Source organism: Asterias rubens, unplaced genomic scaffold, assembly GCF_902459465.1.
Source record: "Asterias rubens unplaced genomic scaffold, eAstRub1.3, whole genome shotgun sequence".
In the NCBI taxonomy this organism is placed as follows: Eukaryota; Metazoa; Echinodermata; class Asteroidea; order Forcipulatida; family Asteriidae; genus Asterias; species Asterias rubens.
The window spans coordinates 36,940-54,542 of NW_022985743.1; the positions used below are offsets into that span (position 1 = coordinate 36,940).

Consider the following 17,603-nt stretch of genomic DNA (forward strand, 5'->3'; position numbering starts at 1 on the left):
ATAAAATTTGACCAGTTTGTTGTTTGGTATTTTGATTTGAAACAAGAGGATAGGAACAAACCCGATTATGAACCACATCCCCGGGGAAGCCAGGCTTCCTTTTTGTAATTCTGGTGTGGGTTATATTTATTTATAGTTCTTATGTCAGTTTGTTTGGAAACCTTCTCACTGGTTCTACTACTTTCACTTGGTGAAGACATTTTAATATTGTAAAAAATATGTATATAGTTGAACATGATGAAGTTCAGTGACAAAACTTACATTTACGTTGACGGTTTTGTTTACTTGTCTCTTAAGACAATTATTATTCAACTGACTTTTTGTCTTTGCTTTTTCAACTTATTTTGTAAGTCACACAGTTATGGAATAAAGAGAGAAAAATATGAAACCACATGTACAACTCTGAGTTTGTATAATTGTGAATTTTGTTTATGAAGTATACACCGTAATGGGCAATGCATGTATATTGCTGTCAGTTTTTTAAATTGTTGTATTTTAAGTAAGGCTGGCAAAGATACTGCAAACAAGACTGCTTCATTTTTGGGGTGAAGTTTAGTTGTCATAAAAAACTCATATCAATCAAACAAAATCAGACACTCTGACTCTTCTATTTGTACCTCCATGCTCGAACCTAACAATAAAATATACAAATACAACATTTATATCTATGTAAAATTTGCTTTAACTACCATTTCGACAATGTCTGCTAGAAGAGATCATCTTAAACTGGAAGGCACATTAAGTCACTTTCTACCGTTTTGAGGAGAAAGATCCACAGAGAGTGCTCCTTTAACTTTGTTCACCGTTAAGTTGTAATAGCGCCCTCATTAGTGTAAAATGAGCCAGTCAATGGTCACGTGCATGCTGAGAATAGGGAGTTTATCAACTTGACCTCTCGTCTGCTCGTCAACTAACTCCACATTTCGCCAATACAGTGTCGTATTCCTGAGTGAAAAACATACAATTACCAACAATAATCTGCTACAAATATACGATGTTATTCCTAGCCAGACATTTTGTTGCGTAACTGGGAACTGTTCCTGTTTTAAAGGAAGGTAATGTATAAAAATGAGCAAGCTTTTAATTTTTATATAAAAAAAAAAATGTCAAAATGTAATAATTAATTGAATTGCCATTGAAACTTGCCTCGTTTTATTTCCGATTTTATATTTAATTTAATCATTATTTAATGTTTTTATTATTATTAGTGTTTAATTGATTTGTACAGCCCACACACACCACAGTTCGCGTTCTTAACTGTTTAATACAGTCGACAGTGCCAGCAGTGGCCATACTCATTCCACTCATTTGCAATGGTTATTTGCAAGGAAGGAAGTAGCAAGTACTATAGGCTATAGGGTTACAGTTCTAATATTATTGACTTCTTCTGTCATGTCTGTTGAATGTGACAATAATACCACTAGGTTAGAGGATAACTTTCCATATGTCGCCACCATTTTTTCACTCATTCTTACAAAAAGGGACAGCCTATCTCATTGAGGTACATGTAAATTGGATATTACAAGTATAGTATATTATTTCGTATCAAATGAAAAAGTGGTGACGCCATACGGAAACTTTTCCCAACTACCTAGTTCAGTAACTGTCAGTCTCTAAAAAAAACCTTGCTTGTTTGTATTAACTATTATAACTATAATTATTTAGGAGGAATGTTTTATTTTCACGTCATGAAACTACACGTAGAAAAGAAACCTCCCCTTCTTATTATTGTACCTTTTAATTTTTTGTATCATTTAACTTATTAATGATTTATGTTTAACATGTTTAAAGCTTTTACTTTTATTTTTAACGTTTCTGTTTCTAACGTTTTGTGTTTCATTGTCAAAACTTTAGAAAATAAATATGCCTAGTCTGTTGATCTCAACTTCTAACATTTATAACCCCCGATATAATAGCCCCAAAGGTTGTATAACCCGTAGCATTTTTTTGTGGTCATATTGGCAAACAATTGGAGGTAATTTTTTTCAAGGAGTAGAATAGAATACAGCATCTTCTTTCCTTACTTTGATTGCTTATTGTAGACCAGCTGATAATCAACGTCGGGAGGATGGGGGGTTAAAATTATTGCAACTACTGATTTCAGTTCAGTTCATTTATTTACACAGTATTCACAAGTATAACAGTCAAATACAATACAGTATTACCAACCTCTTTTAACTTTAATCTACATTTTTAATACAGTACCTTGTGTTTTAGGCCTTGCGACTGTGCCATGGGTGCTAGACATACTTTTAAACTTAGAGCAGCCAAAATGAGTATTGCCACTTTGTGGGGGAATATTTTGTAGAGGCACTGACCTTCTCAGGGCGGTAAAACGATGCATGTACTTCATTGATGCCCCTGGTCGTCATTGTCTTGATGCCCAATAAAGTGAAATTCTCCTCAGAATACATAAAGGTGCCAGTATCCTTAAAAGAAAAAACTGCCTTGCCCTTTCAAGCAAATCTTTGACTGTCCAATGAGCACTGCCTTTGGCATTTGGTTTGCTGTCGTTTTACTGCAGCTCTACATTGAAGGTCAAAACTGTTTTTAAATCGGGAATATGGCTGCAGTTATTGATTGTAAATGTATCAAATGAATACATCGTTTAGGTTCGTTACGCTATAATCAAAAATGACGCTTTCAATCCCGAGTCAAGCTAGGCTTACGTTTCAAGATTTGCAGGTACTCTTACGTTTCAAAATACATTCTCACAAGGACGCTTTTGAATCCCTCACGATTCCCTCCCCCCCCCTAATTACGTGACATTTTGATGATTTTTACAGCAACCATCTATAAAAACATTATTTATGATTCTAGAGCACTAAATTGCGTAAACAGTGAGCCGGTGTGTCCCTTTACAACGTGGGGCAGATCAGGGAGAGTAATGATTATCATTTGCTAATTCAACGGTAAAAATGTTAACCTCCATTGCATACATTGTCATACTGACATAACTTAATCCATTGGTTTTCCTTCTAAATTCTGTTATTAGGTACAGTATAGGAACATTCAGGCAGAATTGTCTACTACTATTAACATCCATCCATCCAGGTCTAGATGAGCAAGTTAAACCACATGTAAAACAATGGGTTGTTGCTTTGGACGAGATGAGGATAAGCACTTGCAGGTTAGTGTCTCTCATGTTCACTAAGAATTTCAACATTCCATTATTGTATTGTAGGGTGCCAAGACTGAGTGGTTAAGAGCATCAAATTCAAGTTCTGGCGATTTAGTCATCCGAGTGTGTGTTTGGGTCCTGGTCATGACTTGTGTTTCCTTTGAGCAAGATGCTTTACTGTGTAATTGCTTCTCTTCGCCAAGTTGTATAAATGGGTACCTGCAAGGGTAGAGATTGATATTGTGTATGAAAAGCCACTGGAGCGCCATGGCAGCTGTGAAAGATTAAAGGAATGTTGTGTTGTTGGTCGAATGAATGGGGCACTGATGTAAAGCTCATTGAGACGTTATTGTGAAATGCGCTATTACAAGAACAAGCTATTGTTATTATTATCATACTGTTTCTTTGTACAGGATGAAAGTGCGGATGAAAGAAGTGGGCTCTTAGCAGATCCTGGTCGACATCCTTCTAGTCGACCAATAAACAGGTACTAAGGCGTTGTATACAATGATGAGAAGGGAAGCTTATTATGACATCGCCCAAGTTGGATAATTCTGTATTATACCAGAAATAGAAATACTTTTTACTAAGTTCTGTATGCTACTCCCATGTAGCAGAATTTACAACAGTTTGGAGACATGCAAATGCCTACAGTTGTGACCAGGGCCCAATTTCAAAGATCTGCTTACTACCAAATTCTGCGCTTGTGATCACCATTTATCAATTTCTGCTCTAGCTGTTTTAGCGAAGAACGCTTAGTAACTTGGACTATGCAGAAATTCCTAGCTAACCTATGTTGATGTAAGCGCAGAAATCATCTTTCACCTGATTCTTTGCTTAAAGTAAAGCAGAGCCTTTAAATTGGATCCTGAAAACACCAGGAAGTGGTATGACTTTTCCATGGGCCCGAATAACAACTGCTTTCTATTGGAATATGCAGACTGTACCAATGTTGTCTACATTCAGGTTTTCAATTACCAGAGCACTATATTTTGGCAGATAAAGATGCTTGGGTATCAAGGTCAACAAGAGACCGCGGTTATTTTTTTCATTGCATTTGGCTCATTTTTATTATTTTCAGTGAGTATGGCAGTCAGAGCCCTAATGCCCTAAAGATAGGTGATGAACAATCAGAGCTAAACAGGATACTGCACAAGGCAGCTAAGTAAGTAATTCTCTTTAGTGTTTCGCATTTATTTCTGGAACGTCATTATTGTACTATGAAAATGTAGTTGAAAGCCAAGGACCCCAATAGACCGATCCATTAGGCTCTGCCCACGGCGCGCGTGTGAGCAAGAACATGTGAGCCTCTCCAATGCCATTCTGCACTACTCTGCCGCGAGCCCCCAAGCATACCCAAACGCATGCCAGACTTTATTCGTTGGACTTTTGGTTGCGCCATAATGGACTTTGATTGGTCAATTACGCAATGGGGCGGAGCTTAATGGATCGTTCTTTTTGATAATGTCGTTTAGCACATAACCTTTATTGTGTTCTTCTGACTTTTCTGAGTTGGAAAAGCCAGATTTCACTGAGTGACTATATTCTGCGACAATGCACAAACCAAATGCATTAAATATTTGTTTTATAAAAACCGCACATAGATCTTCAAATGTCATTTGAAGTTGTTTCCACAATAAACTTAAAAATAGTCACGGAAAGTTGTCAAACTCACAGTTGTCAAATTCTTAATACAAAACTAAACAAAAATAACGAATTCATGTGAACACCAACCTTGTTTGATTCGACCATGTCTTGTTTGGACAAAAAGAACGATTATTTTGGAAGTATTCCATAATTACTGTAGGACTCCTATTTTAAATTAGCGAGTGACTCGACAGTATACAAAACATGGCATGAAAAATGATGAAACTAATCAAATGACAACCAATTGTGTGTTTGGTGTTTACAAATGTTAGTCACTTGTGTTGCGTGTTGAATTTTTCCGTTTTACCAATACAAAATTTATATTTTAATGTTACATGCACTATATTTTTTACCTCCCTCCTAATGTAGCATCCTACAGTCTTTTTCTAAGACGATAGTTTGTCAATGGCTGACAATTTCAAGATTTTATTTGTGTCCTTGGAATGATACGAATGAAATTAATTTGATGATTGATCTTTAATTTGTTCAGTGATGTGATTGATGTATCAGCAATCGACTCACACACAATGGAGCAACATGAATACTTAGACAGAGCCAGGACATACAGGTAATTCCATCATTTCCTTTTTCAATGTTTCCTGTATTTGTTATTAACTTGGCTCCTGCCAATTTAATTTATAAGTACTCAGATATGTAATTACGTACGTGTATTGAAATTTTCTCGTTTATTGTACGTACAATGGCCATGCAACGTGCAGTGTATCTGGAGATTTAGAATGCTGGTAATATTGTGTAAGCTGCACACATGCGCCTTGTATCAAGGAATACAGGTTTCCTCCAGGTTATTTTTGCTAACATTTGAGTGCCTCAGAAAACAGAAAGTTGTGTGTGCTTAGCCCGTTTCTCCTTTTTTAAAGTCTGTATAATAATAATAGTTAGTGTATAGTAGCGCTTTTTACGACTGAAGGGTGTCCCAAAGCGCTTTACATTTTTACCCCTGGTCACTGGGCCTTAAATCATTCCTTGAACCATCTCAGCTCCCTGGGGAGTATACAGCCTTGTGCAACTAAATGCGTTACTGAGCTAAATCAATCACAAAACCATCTCTGCCCACAGATACCATTTACATTTGTATGTCACGCATAGAGTATTTTATTAGATACAACAGCCTGTTCCAATCACCCTCTTTAGACCTAATTGCATACCTTTTTGTCAGCAATGACTCACTCTTTGGTAAAATTTATTTGAAATGTTGTGATTCGTGCATTGGAAATGTATTTGTTGTTGCCCTTCAATATTGTTTGTTTTACCTGTGGTGGCTCTTGCTTTTGACCATTTTTATATGACGGCAGAATTTTTAATTTTTTGCTATTGTTGAAAAATATTAAGATTTTGTTGTTGCATGGTTGGCATAGTTGGATTGTGTGTAAAGCGCTCGCCTCTCACCAAGGTGACCCTGGTTCGATTCCCAGCCAGGGCCATATGTGAGTTGAGTTGTGCGTTGGTTCTCTGCTGTGCCACAAGGGTTTTCCGGTTTTCCTCCCTCGGGAAAAACCAAACACTTTCCATCACGGCTGTGCTCCATGGTCATAATGAGTTGATGTGGCTGGCAGCCAATTGTGCCCTTGCATGCCTGCTTCTGGAACACGTTGTAGCCGCGTAACTGCGAGTAAGGATGATTATCCCCCCCCAAATTATTTATTATTTATTTATATCTTTGACAGCTCACGAGTAGCCGTAGTTGTTACTGGGACTAAGAAGTCCTCCTCTAGTTTACTGGTCTTGCCACATGGTGTCTCTGTGCCATACACAGTGTTGGCTGATGAGCCAGTCTCACTTGCAGATATTAATTTGGTAAGTATAGTTATAATACATATTTTTGAAATGTCATGAAAGTTCACATCTGAAATAGTTAGGAGCGACTGGCGGGCTAGAAGTCGAAAGATCAACTATTTCAGTAAATAGGAACAACTCTGAAGCGCCTTCAGACGCGGATCTTGTTATGAGCCGAGCCAATGTAAATGTTATGTAAAGTTCTTCTGTCTAAAACCAAAATTTGTAATATGATTCACTGCGATCCTTCATCACTTTAATAACATCCAAAACCATCTCAGAACACGAAATGTTGGACTCTTTAATTATAGTGAAATGTATGATCCCGTGTAAAGTACTAGTGTTGTCCTCAGTTCAACTGAATCAAACAAACATGTTATTTGATGCTGATGGGTTTCTGGGTATTACATGTAGGACATATAATGGTGCCGGAGAAAACAGGAAATGCTGCCCTGTATGAGGTTGACCACTTCCTCTTTTGAAAAATAATGCACAGCGCTCGGTAAACGTGCATATTGATGAAGTGCACATTACACGGCACGGTAGAAAAACTGGAGTCGGGTAAAATATACTCAGTTATAAGCCAGAATTTAAGCTTCTTTGGTTGAATTCAACCAGTATGAGTGACTTCAGCCATGAAGTAGGATCCCATTTCTGCAAACAAAAACACTCTGGAATTGTTTTTTAAAGATAATGGATTTTGTAGCTAAACATTTTGCAGAGATTTTATTATTCGGGAAACTGTTGTAGGTGGTTTAGTTGGTGAACGTGCAGTTTGTGACAATTGTATGATGACATACAGCCACTGGCTTCAACTGCCTGTTACATATTGCATTAAACATGTTAAATCTTTGGTTGAATTTGGTAGCCAATCAAATAGCTAGCTTCGGAAGCACTCCAAAGCATGTTTGGGGATATTTGATCATGAAATGGTCTATTACAAAGTTGCATGTCCGATGACAGAAAGTCATTGTATAAAACAGAAAGTTTGAAACAATTTCTTTTGAGAAGAGCTGGTTGAAACTCATCATCAACCAGTAAACTCTGGTCGTCTTATGTACACTTTAATAATGAAATAGTTATGTGGTGTGCAATACACATGTCTGAGTCATGCATTGTATTCTGGTATTGACATCAGATGACCTTTGATAATGCAAACAAGATCAACCTTCAAGCAGTAAACATATAATTCTCAATTTGCCGTATTCATGCATGACACTTACTGTATATCTACTATAGTTTTAAATAGATGTGCACTACAAAACTACTATGATTAAAAAGTTTTGAGTTATATTATTGAATGTGCAAACAAACTTCTTATAAAGTCAAAGTTGGAGATGAAACTTTGCATGCTTGAAATGTTGTCTAATTTCATGCTGCGTATTTAAAAGCTTCAATTTGGTGCTCTTTTTCCAGAGGCTAGAGTTTGTATGTTTTATGTATTTCTACTGTTTGTCTGTAGTTTGATAATTACCTGAATAATAATACTCAATAATAATGGCAATAATAATAGTTATGAACGGATTACCGTTTGTACAAATACTGTATGGAAATGTAAATCATTGCATCAGGCTTTTGAACCAAACCATTATCATCAATGGTTTAAATGAGGGTCAAATGTTTAAAGTACCAAAGGTACTGCACTTGAAGATTACATTCCAAAATGAAAGATCTGATGGACCTGTTATGCACGTGGCTCCATCAGCTGTGTGCAAGCAGTGCATACCTAAACATGTTGTTTATTATGCACAGCATTTTGAGTTGAAACAAGAGATACATGAAACCCGAATGTAACACTGGATACAATAGAGACAAATATGTTGGCATGTACAGTAGATGTTCAGTAGATGTTGGGAACCCAAGTCATATTTGGGAAAGATTTGTTTTATCGCATTCTTGTATTATTATAAATGGCTGCCGTTTCATAAGCCAAGGGTGGTGGGTGCTCCCTGCTTTTGTTGCTTCCTACTTTTGTTCCAGCCGTCGATTTCACCAAACTCTTCCTAATTTAGGATTAATCTTAAGACTTAGGACGAGTCCCAGCCCTGCACTGTAGCATGCAAACCTTCAGACTACTCGGCCTAACTCGATATAGGATTCATCCTAGCATTTCGTGAAATCGGCTGCTGGGCCCTTTGCAAAGATCATTTGAGCATTTAGTAAATTACTGTCTTTCCATAGTAATTAATTGTGGATTTTACTGAGAGAAGCTGTTCTTCCCCTTTAACTTCAATGCCTTGATTTTTACAGTACAATTGTTACTTCCATATCTTTCTATATCTGTCACTTTATTATTACTTTATGCCTGTGATTTTTTTCACAGAACTCGTGGAAAGTACCGAGTTATTAGTGCTTACACACACCGATGTATATGGGTAAAACCGAAATGAATATTCTTTATCCTTGATGCATATTCAACATCATCTTTATTAGTGTTCTTGTTCTTTTTCCTTCTCTTATACATTTTTTCAGATCACAGTTGCTTCTGAAAATGCCTCCAAGGCAGTCAGTGGCGTCAAAGTAAAACACAGAGAGGATCTGGTTGTGCAGTTTCCAATGGTCTGACAGATGCCGTAATACAAATGTAATTTGTACATACAATTTTGAACAAAAAAATACATTACGTTTGTAAGACTTATTGTATCAATTGGTATGATGTACAGTCAATACGCTCGTGTTGTTCGATGGAACAAACGTATCATTGATGGTGGAAATGATTTGTTTTCTAACAAAACTCCCAAAAAAGATAAATAATTTAAATACCCATGTCCAGCCAGGCCATAGATCCAACCTATGCCTAGATCTTAAGACTAGTGGGCAGGATTTGTGGAGTGTCGATGCTAAGTGGTCTATTGCACCTGGCTCAAGTTCTAGTGTTGACAGGTCACTGGTCATGGCACTTTGTGTCTTTGTGCAAAAGACTTAACTATATTTACTTCGTCCTTGGGATGGGGCATTAAGTCGTAGGTCCTGGGCAATGAACATAAAAGAACCATGTACAACTATTGTTCAGAGAAAGGCTTTGGCCACAGTGTGTTCTAGTATGGTTAGCTGCAAATCTGTCAACCCTTATGGTTGTTAACTAATCACATGGACACATTGTATTGTGAAATAAAGGCAGATGATGTGGCATCTGTCAGTGTAGTCAGGTAGTATGAGTCATTACCTGTGTGTCATGAAACCAGGAGTTGTCCCTTACTGAGGGGTTTACAGTCTGACCTGTTTTTTTTGCAATTACATGAAGTTAAACTCCCAAAGCATTCACTGATCCATAAGGATGTAGTTACGCTTACTGTAAGCAAAGAATTGGTGCTTATAGGGAAGCATGGAATTCCGGGATTGCGTCAAGGGTATTGCGCGGGTTAAGCAGGAAATTTTGTGCGTGCTCCACATAACTACATTTCCTAGGCATTACTAGGCATTCTTCACTTACACAGTTCGCGCAGAAGTTAGATGCTTAGCACCCTTGTGGCATTACAGAATACATGCCCATGAACTACCCCTAAGTTTGCCAACCCTGAAATGCCCAGTACTGTACAATGTAACTCTTTATGTAAAAAAAAAGTGACACCGTCAATATTCATTTTTTGCTGTTGTGGGAATTCAGGTATGGTACATTTCTTTGCCTGAACACTGTCAATTTTACTTTTTAATGAGAGACAAACTTTGCCAGCCAGCAACATGATATCATGTGGTTAAAAAGCATACCTACATGTCGGTGTCAACCCTTTTTATTTTGTACCATGTAATATCATCCCTGTGGTTTTAAACGATGGTTGTAATTCTAATACTGCCCTTTTGAATAAATCATTTGAAACAGTTTTTTTTTAATGACAAATGATGTACTTTTTGTTATGGGTAGTACAACTGATTTAAAGGCAGTGGACACTATTGGTAATTACTCAAAATAATAATTGGCATAAAACCTTTCTTGGTGACGACTAATGGGGAAAGGTTGATGGTACAAAACATTGTGAGAAATGGCTCCCTCTGAAGTGCCATAGTTTTTGAGAAAGAAGTAGTTTTCCACGAATTTGATTTTGAGACATCAGATTTAGAACTTAAGGCCTCGAAATCAACCATCTAAACACACACAACTTCGTGTGACAAGAGTTATTTTTCTTTCATTATTATCTCGCACCTTCAATGACTGATTGAGCTCAAATTTTCACGGGTTTATTATTGTATGCATATATTATGTTGAGATACACCAACTGTGAAGGTTAGTCGTTGACAATTACCAATAGTGTCCACTGACTTTAAGGGTGATATATGGGTAATTTTATAGCATCTTTGATATTTTTTTTCTGTGAAGGGCGCCCATAATTTCACCAATCAAGATTAGCAAAAAGTGACGGCTAAGATGTCGCAAAAAAAGGTATATATTCAGTTCAATTGCTTTGTTGTTATTGTTTGGGAGGGGTTTTATGATGTTTGGTTTGGGTTTTCTTTCTTCCAATCTTTGTACAATCCAAGAAAAAGTCTTTTTGAAAGGACCATTTTGATCAGCAGCCGATTTCACCAAAGTAGTGAGTTATTGCGCCATGTCGTACAACTTTGTGAAATTGGCTGTACATGTAGGGCCCAATTTCATGGCACTGCTTTGCAGAATTCTGTGTTTTTACTATGCCCTGTAAAGTGTGTGATTTCTATAGGACCTACGTGCAGAATTCCAGGATAAGCATGGGCATGCCATTGGACCCAGACTTGATTTTGTAAATGTAATGCCGTTTTGGCTGGATTGCATTTATCATTTGTAAAGCTTTATGTATCACTACTTTATGTAATAAAACAATATCAGTTTCTTAATTGAAAAACTAATCGTTGCAGTTTTTATCCTTCATACTGCACTTGCTTACTACGTTAAGTTGAATGTAAAAGTCTATTGATGACGGAAGAAGGCTGGTATAACAGAAGGTTTTACCAATACACAAAATAACATCAAATTAGACACGTTTAATTGAAGTACTGCTACACATTTATTATGGCAAAATTGTTAAGTTAAACTTATTTCACTTGTGGAAGCAACACTGGTACTTGTTTAGTTAAATGTTTGTCACAGTTGTATCATTCTGACTCTGCAATTCTCGCAATACCATCAGTGTTCTCCCGAGACTGCTGGCCCCCACAAGACTACTGCTGTTGCGACTCTGATCTCTTGTAACAGAGGGCAGTCGGGTATACAAGAGCCGCATGCGCGAGCAGTTTTCAACCACTATGAGAGCTACATGTAGCTACTCAACGTATTACGCTTTCACAACCTTAACGATTTGTTCACAAGTCTATTAATGACACCAATCTATCAGAACATATTTCTGTTTTGATCTTGATGTCTGATAAGATTTTGTTAGAGTGTGATCTTATTCTCTTGCCTGGCTGACGTGAAAAATAAGCAATACAACTCGTTCTTAACTGTCAACAAAAGTTGTTGTACTCCCACGATCAAAATTAATAGTGGCATTTTTAAGGTTGGAAACCAGGTTTAATTATGTTTTTTTTTTTTTTAATATGGAATGGATTCTGAATTGGAATGCAATAGTGATCATTCCTGTTGGTTTCATTTTGCAAAATTAGTAAAGAAAGTAAAGTGTTCAGACATTAACATGGCAAATTACAGCGATACAGTTCTGTTTATATTACCACTAGCACTATCAATCTCAAATTACAAAAATACAATTTGTTTGTGTACATTTAATTTTCCACCCCATAAAATAAGTTCATCAGATCATACATTTACATACATGTTTAATAATTATAATCAAAATGAAAATATACATTTCCCCGTTTAAAAATCTGTGTACAAAAATTGATCTAATGACTAATAACAAAAATGGACGGAATTTACTGATAGTTTTGAACATATTAATATCAAGTCAACTGGATGTTGACTTTCATGTACTGATAATTTATACAAACTCATACATAAACATAGTTTTACATGTATTTACCCTACAAAATGAAAGTAAAAGAATTTGTACCAGATCTGAGATTATGTTAATTCTACATTCAGTGAGAAATAATTGTTGAAAGGAATCCAACATTTTACAAACTCATAACCAAAGTTGAAACAAAAACTCAGTTTGCCTTTAAGAAATTTGATGCATGCTGAGGTTGAAATGTGAGTAAGGACGACAAGTGTTATTTGCTATTCAACTAATCGCACAGCAAAATGATGCCACTTGTTGACTATTGCAATTTTTAAATAAACTTATTCACAATAAACCAAAACCATTCGTTTTTATGTTTCCATATCAATGTCAAAATTTGATATAACTGACTGTGACTGTGTGAATGTTCTCAAAGAAATCTCGGCAAAAAAATCCTAAATGATACACTTCCTCCTAATTGAACCCATTCACCCCTAAACTCGAAACAGTTTATGACTCTTCCTTTTTCTTCGGTGGCTTTCGTTTCCCATAAGTCCGTTCCCATGTAACGGCATTCTGGCGATCGGATTTAGTGACACAGCTGAAGTCAATCTTCTTCAGTTGTGGAAGTTTAGCTACGATGCTTTGTCTGTAACCCTTCTGATCCTCAATGGGATTCCCATGAAGGGTCAGAGCGATCAGATTGGGTAGGCCAGCAAGCTTCTCCATCTCACTGATGTTGGTGATGTTGTTGCCATGGAGATACAACACTTTCAGCTTGGTGTATTTCAGAAGTATCTGAAAAGTAGGAGAAAGGATATGTCTGTTTTATTTAGCCTCATCAGTTTTCAATTAACTGTTCTCTCTGGGGCCCCTGGACACGTACACAATTAAAAGTTAGGTTTAACTCAATTTTCCCAAGCTGTTCTTTGCTTTGAGAATATGGATTCTATCGTGTCTACAGTTGATCTTTTTCATGCTGCGCCACCAGGTATCTGGAAATCTCGACCACTTGCTCTTTGATCTTGTCTAGTACCCAAAAAATTCAAATCTCTTCTCAAAACTTATCTTATGTCACATGAATTCAAGGACTAATTTGACTTATTTGGTTGTGTCTGTTTTTCTTTTGTTTTGTTTTTGGTTTGACTGCACCTTGAACGGTGGATATGTGCTCATTACAAGTCATTGATGTATTGGTTGCACTGAAAAGCAAAGGATGCTTATTTTATCACACAAGCGCCTTAAGCGTAACTGAATTACGGGTATTAGCGCTATAAGAAGCCACTATTGTCTTAATAGACTGGCCTTATACTTCGCTGTTGTAAGGGCAAGGCAGTTTCTCCTTATAAAATGGCATGTATGGTGGCAAGTTAAATTTCTACCGTAACATTTCAAGGGGCACCAATACTAGGAGCAATGTAGGCAATTGCTTCCATTACCTCCATGAAGTATTAGGCCTGCAAAGTACAAACCTTCATAACTCATTCTCTGATCAGTTTCCATGCCATGATTACGTTTGTGTTTACTTTGGTAACTCGGCAGGATCCTAAAGTGAGGACATTAAGCCAAGGATGCTTGATTGTTGGTAGGGTGCTTGATTGTTGGTGGGGTGCAGATTGGACACAAAAGTGCTATCATGAACGAAACTTGTTAAGCTTGGTAAGAAATCTTGATAGGCAAACTTTTTGATTTCCGTATTAGCAGTTTGTGAGAGCTACTTACTGGATCAATTTTAGAGAAGTCGTTAAAGGAGAGGTCAATCCAGGTCAAATCTTCTGGGAATTCAACGATCTTGATCAGGGTGGTGTCAAGGCCTGTCATCTCCGACATCTGATTGTTATTAAGCTTAACTGTTTGGGTGTTGACCTTCCCTTCAGAATTCTTGTCATTTTTGTTGATTTTCACTCTCGGATCTTCATCCAGTACATCTGCAAAAAAAAAAAACATACAAAGTTTTCTCAATATTCAAATACAAGACTCCCATAATTAAAAAATAAAGGCATGAGAAATGCTGTGAATTACGGGTAGATTTTTCTTTTGGTGAAGATCCTAAACTCTTTTTCCTAAAACACTATTACGTCATACAATACTAGTGCCCTCTTTAAATGTGAACTCCAGTAGCCAAAATTTGATACAGTTTACAATACTTTGCAATCCTGATTGTCTAAGGGTGTATGATATAATTACATTGGGCTGATTTCTTCAGAAAAGGAGGTGCAAGGATCGAGTCCCACTTTTAAAACTTTGGTTTTATCCCCAAAATTAAGAGTCCTCTTTATGGTAATACAGGTACATGTATATTGATTCCCAATTTGATTTGTTTATAACAAAACCCCCCACTTGTTAGGAAATAAAGTCTGAATTATATTAAATAATTAGCTGATTACCATCTCATGACTGCAGAATATGTCACGTTCACCAAAACCATTAAAATAAACGGCTGCTTATCAAAGATACCCAGTACATGTACCAGGTATATATCAGCTGCCACAAAAAGGAAAGCATTACCAATTGTTTTTAAGGGAGCCATTAACAGAAAGTTCAAGACAAGATACTCTAGATTGTAACAATTTAAACAAGTTGCTTCACCTTCCACTAATAGCATTCCCTTGAATGAATAATCCAAAGTTGGATGGTTGCAGTTGTCATTCTTGGCATCAATGCCACCTCTTGGGCTTAACTCAGTCATTGCATCTACTTCCAGCTTACATGTATGATGTAGGTTACCTAGGAGTGGGAGATGACATGAAATTGATATATTATCATATATCTTATTTAAATTAAAACAGCACACTATTGCGGTAGTGTTACTTAAACTAATTAGTGAATTTAAATCGTGTTTCTTATGCCTTTGGGAAGTAATGTTTGTTCATTTATATTGTAAGCTTGTGTTTTGTAGATCCTCTCATTTCAACCACCCCAGGCCCTCAACCCATCCCAGTTACAATGCCCAACCAGGCAGTGCTCTGTTCGTTTACGATGCTCGCCGTTCACGCATTAAAGCGCACACATCACTTTAACACAATGCAATGTGCTGAAGTACTAGAAATAGTAGCTTTGTAATCCCCCTTTAACAAAAGGTTTAGTTCGACTCGGCAGGCTCGGCTGAAGCTCAGCAGGACATTGGTCTACTGGACTGTCCACTGGCGGTCGCACTAAATACCGACAACTCACGACCCCTCACGACAACAAATTTAATGCACTTTAAAAGAACATTTGAACATAAGTCAACCGTTAAATGTAGAAGTGTCATGCATCCAAATCACTTTCAGATTAATGATTTTTTTTATTTTGAACTGTAAAGAGAAAGATTTTTCACCCCAAATTAGTAACCAACGCTATTAACCGCCATGTTGTCTTTCGACTTACCTAGACGATAACATTATACTGCGAGGATTATTTCTAAGGACTGAGTTGCATTCTATTCTTCTCGTAAATAACAAAGCCACCACTCTGGAATTTGAAGTTACGAGGGGACATTTAAATATAATATTTTGATATTGAAACTCCATGAGAGCTGAGGCATATAAAAGGGTAACTAATCATCTTGCATTTAGTATTACCCGTGAACAAAAATGAAAGCGGTGAACATGTTGAGGGAAGTAAAGAACATGCGCTGCAACACAACTTTGGCAATTTGTTAACTCAACAAAAAGGCAATGCAAATTGCAAGCATTATGATGAATGGTGGGGAAACTGATGTTATTGATGGTAAACGCTCCTAAATTATTCACAACCTATTATTTTTCAAAAGCATCATCGGATCAGAGATTAGTAATCTCTGATCCGACGAGGCCCAAAATGATACTAGACCCTACTTCTAGAAACTATAAGGCTATAATATATCCTATCGTCATACGTTATCGACCCTCATATGTTTTCGAACCCCAACTTTGATTCGCGTTTACCGCTAGATTGTGCAAGCTGCACCGGTTGCAGAAGCCCCGCAGTTTACTCACGGTCTGTATTTTTATCAGGCTTAATCATGCTGAGAATAAAGTTTCCTGATGTTGGTTATGCTCAAACATTTATAAAATGATTGATTTTTGGTACAAATCACTACACATTATTATGCCAACATTCAATTGATATCAATATAAACCACAAGGGAAACTGACTGGGTAAATTTGTAAATGATTTTTGGGGTTGAACAAAGAATTGACTGGAGTGGGATTCGAACCAATCTCGAAAGTTCGAAACAAAACTACTAACTCACTAGACGGATCACGTGAGGTGGTTACTAATTGGGATTCTATGGTGTGCCAATATGAGGAAAAAAATTAAAATATTGTAAGTGAAAATGACACTTTTATTTTTTTGATTAAAGCCATTGGAACCTTTCGGTACAGAAAAAAAACAAGTTCACAGATTTACAAATAACTTACAGGGTTTACAGCAGGTAGTGGTGAAAGACTTCTCTTGAAATATTATTCCATGAAATGCTTTACTTTTTGAGAAAACAGTAAAACAATATCAATTCTCGTTGGCGAGAATTACGGATTTATTTTAAACACATGTCATGGCACGGAGAAACGTGCGGATACACGGGTGGAGATAAGGCGAGGTACACATTACTATTTTATATAAGAATGTTAGGTACACTACATAATTAGATCGTTTACGTTCCAGTCATTACAATTTACCTTAATTTTTTATTTTTATAGTTTGTACTAAAAACAATTTTAGTTAATTTTACAACCATTTTATTAACCTACCCTCCTCCCTGACCGCCACCGTGACCTTGTTGTAACTTGAATTGACGAATTTGGTTAACAAAACAAATCTTCGAGATTGCGTATGATGAACTATGGATAAAAATACAATCTTAAAGTCATTCAGCAGGATGAAGCGCCACAAAAAGTCTAAAGACACGGAAGATGTTTAAGTCGCCATCTTGGTTGTTCAGGGTAACGAACTTTAGTAGTAGAGATAGAGGACTTAAACTTGTCTAAGTCGTATTGTACTTTTTTGACCGCATGAGGGCGTATGTATGTGTTTTTCCATAGAAATAAAACCCGGGTCTCACAACGAAACCGCACGCACAATGAGACACTCAGCGTTCTCCGGGTTCTATTTCTATGGTGTTTTCATAAAATTATGCGGGTAAACTACAAACCGGCAATTAAATTAATATGAAGCTGTAATGTTGATGCAAGACAATTACTGTTTCCCTG

At 36.8% G+C, this 17,603-nt stretch overlaps 2 protein-coding genes across 3 annotated transcripts; one reads left to right on the plus strand and one right to left on the minus strand.

Annotated features, from left to right (window-relative positions):
- The first annotated feature begins 851 nt into the window (after positions 1-851).
- LOC117306616 (ragulator complex protein LAMTOR1-like) lies at positions 852-10,505 on the plus strand. Its single transcript, XM_033791101.1, has 7 exons — positions 852-1,055; positions 2,996-3,130; positions 3,535-3,608; positions 4,203-4,286; positions 5,259-5,336; positions 6,454-6,583; positions 9,035-10,505. The coding sequence occupies exons 2-7, from the start codon at positions 3,089-3,091 to the stop codon at positions 9,125-9,127; spliced, it is 501 nt and encodes a 166-aa protein (XP_033646992.1). The 5' UTR covers positions 852-1,055; positions 2,996-3,088; the 3' UTR covers positions 9,128-10,505.
- Positions 10,506-10,993: 488 nt separating this feature from the next.
- On the minus strand, positions 10,994-17,331 carry LOC117306615 (leucine-rich repeat-containing protein 51-like). Of its 2 annotated transcripts, none has more exons than XM_033791099.1 (4): positions 17,145-17,331; positions 15,019-15,156; positions 14,152-14,357; positions 10,994-13,227 (listed from the first exon to the last, which is right to left on the minus strand). In XM_033791099.1, exons 2-4 carry the CDS (start codon positions 15,116-15,118, stop codon positions 12,940-12,942), a joined length of 594 nt encoding a protein of 197 aa, XP_033646990.1. In that variant the 5' UTR covers positions 15,119-15,156; positions 17,145-17,331; the 3' UTR covers positions 10,994-12,939. The 2 variants fall into 2 exon arrangements, with proteins under 2 accessions (XP_033646990.1, XP_033646991.1); XM_033791100.1 differs by lacking the exon at positions 17,145-17,331 and adding an exon at positions 15,799-15,867.
- Positions 17,332-17,603: the final 272 nt, after the last annotated feature.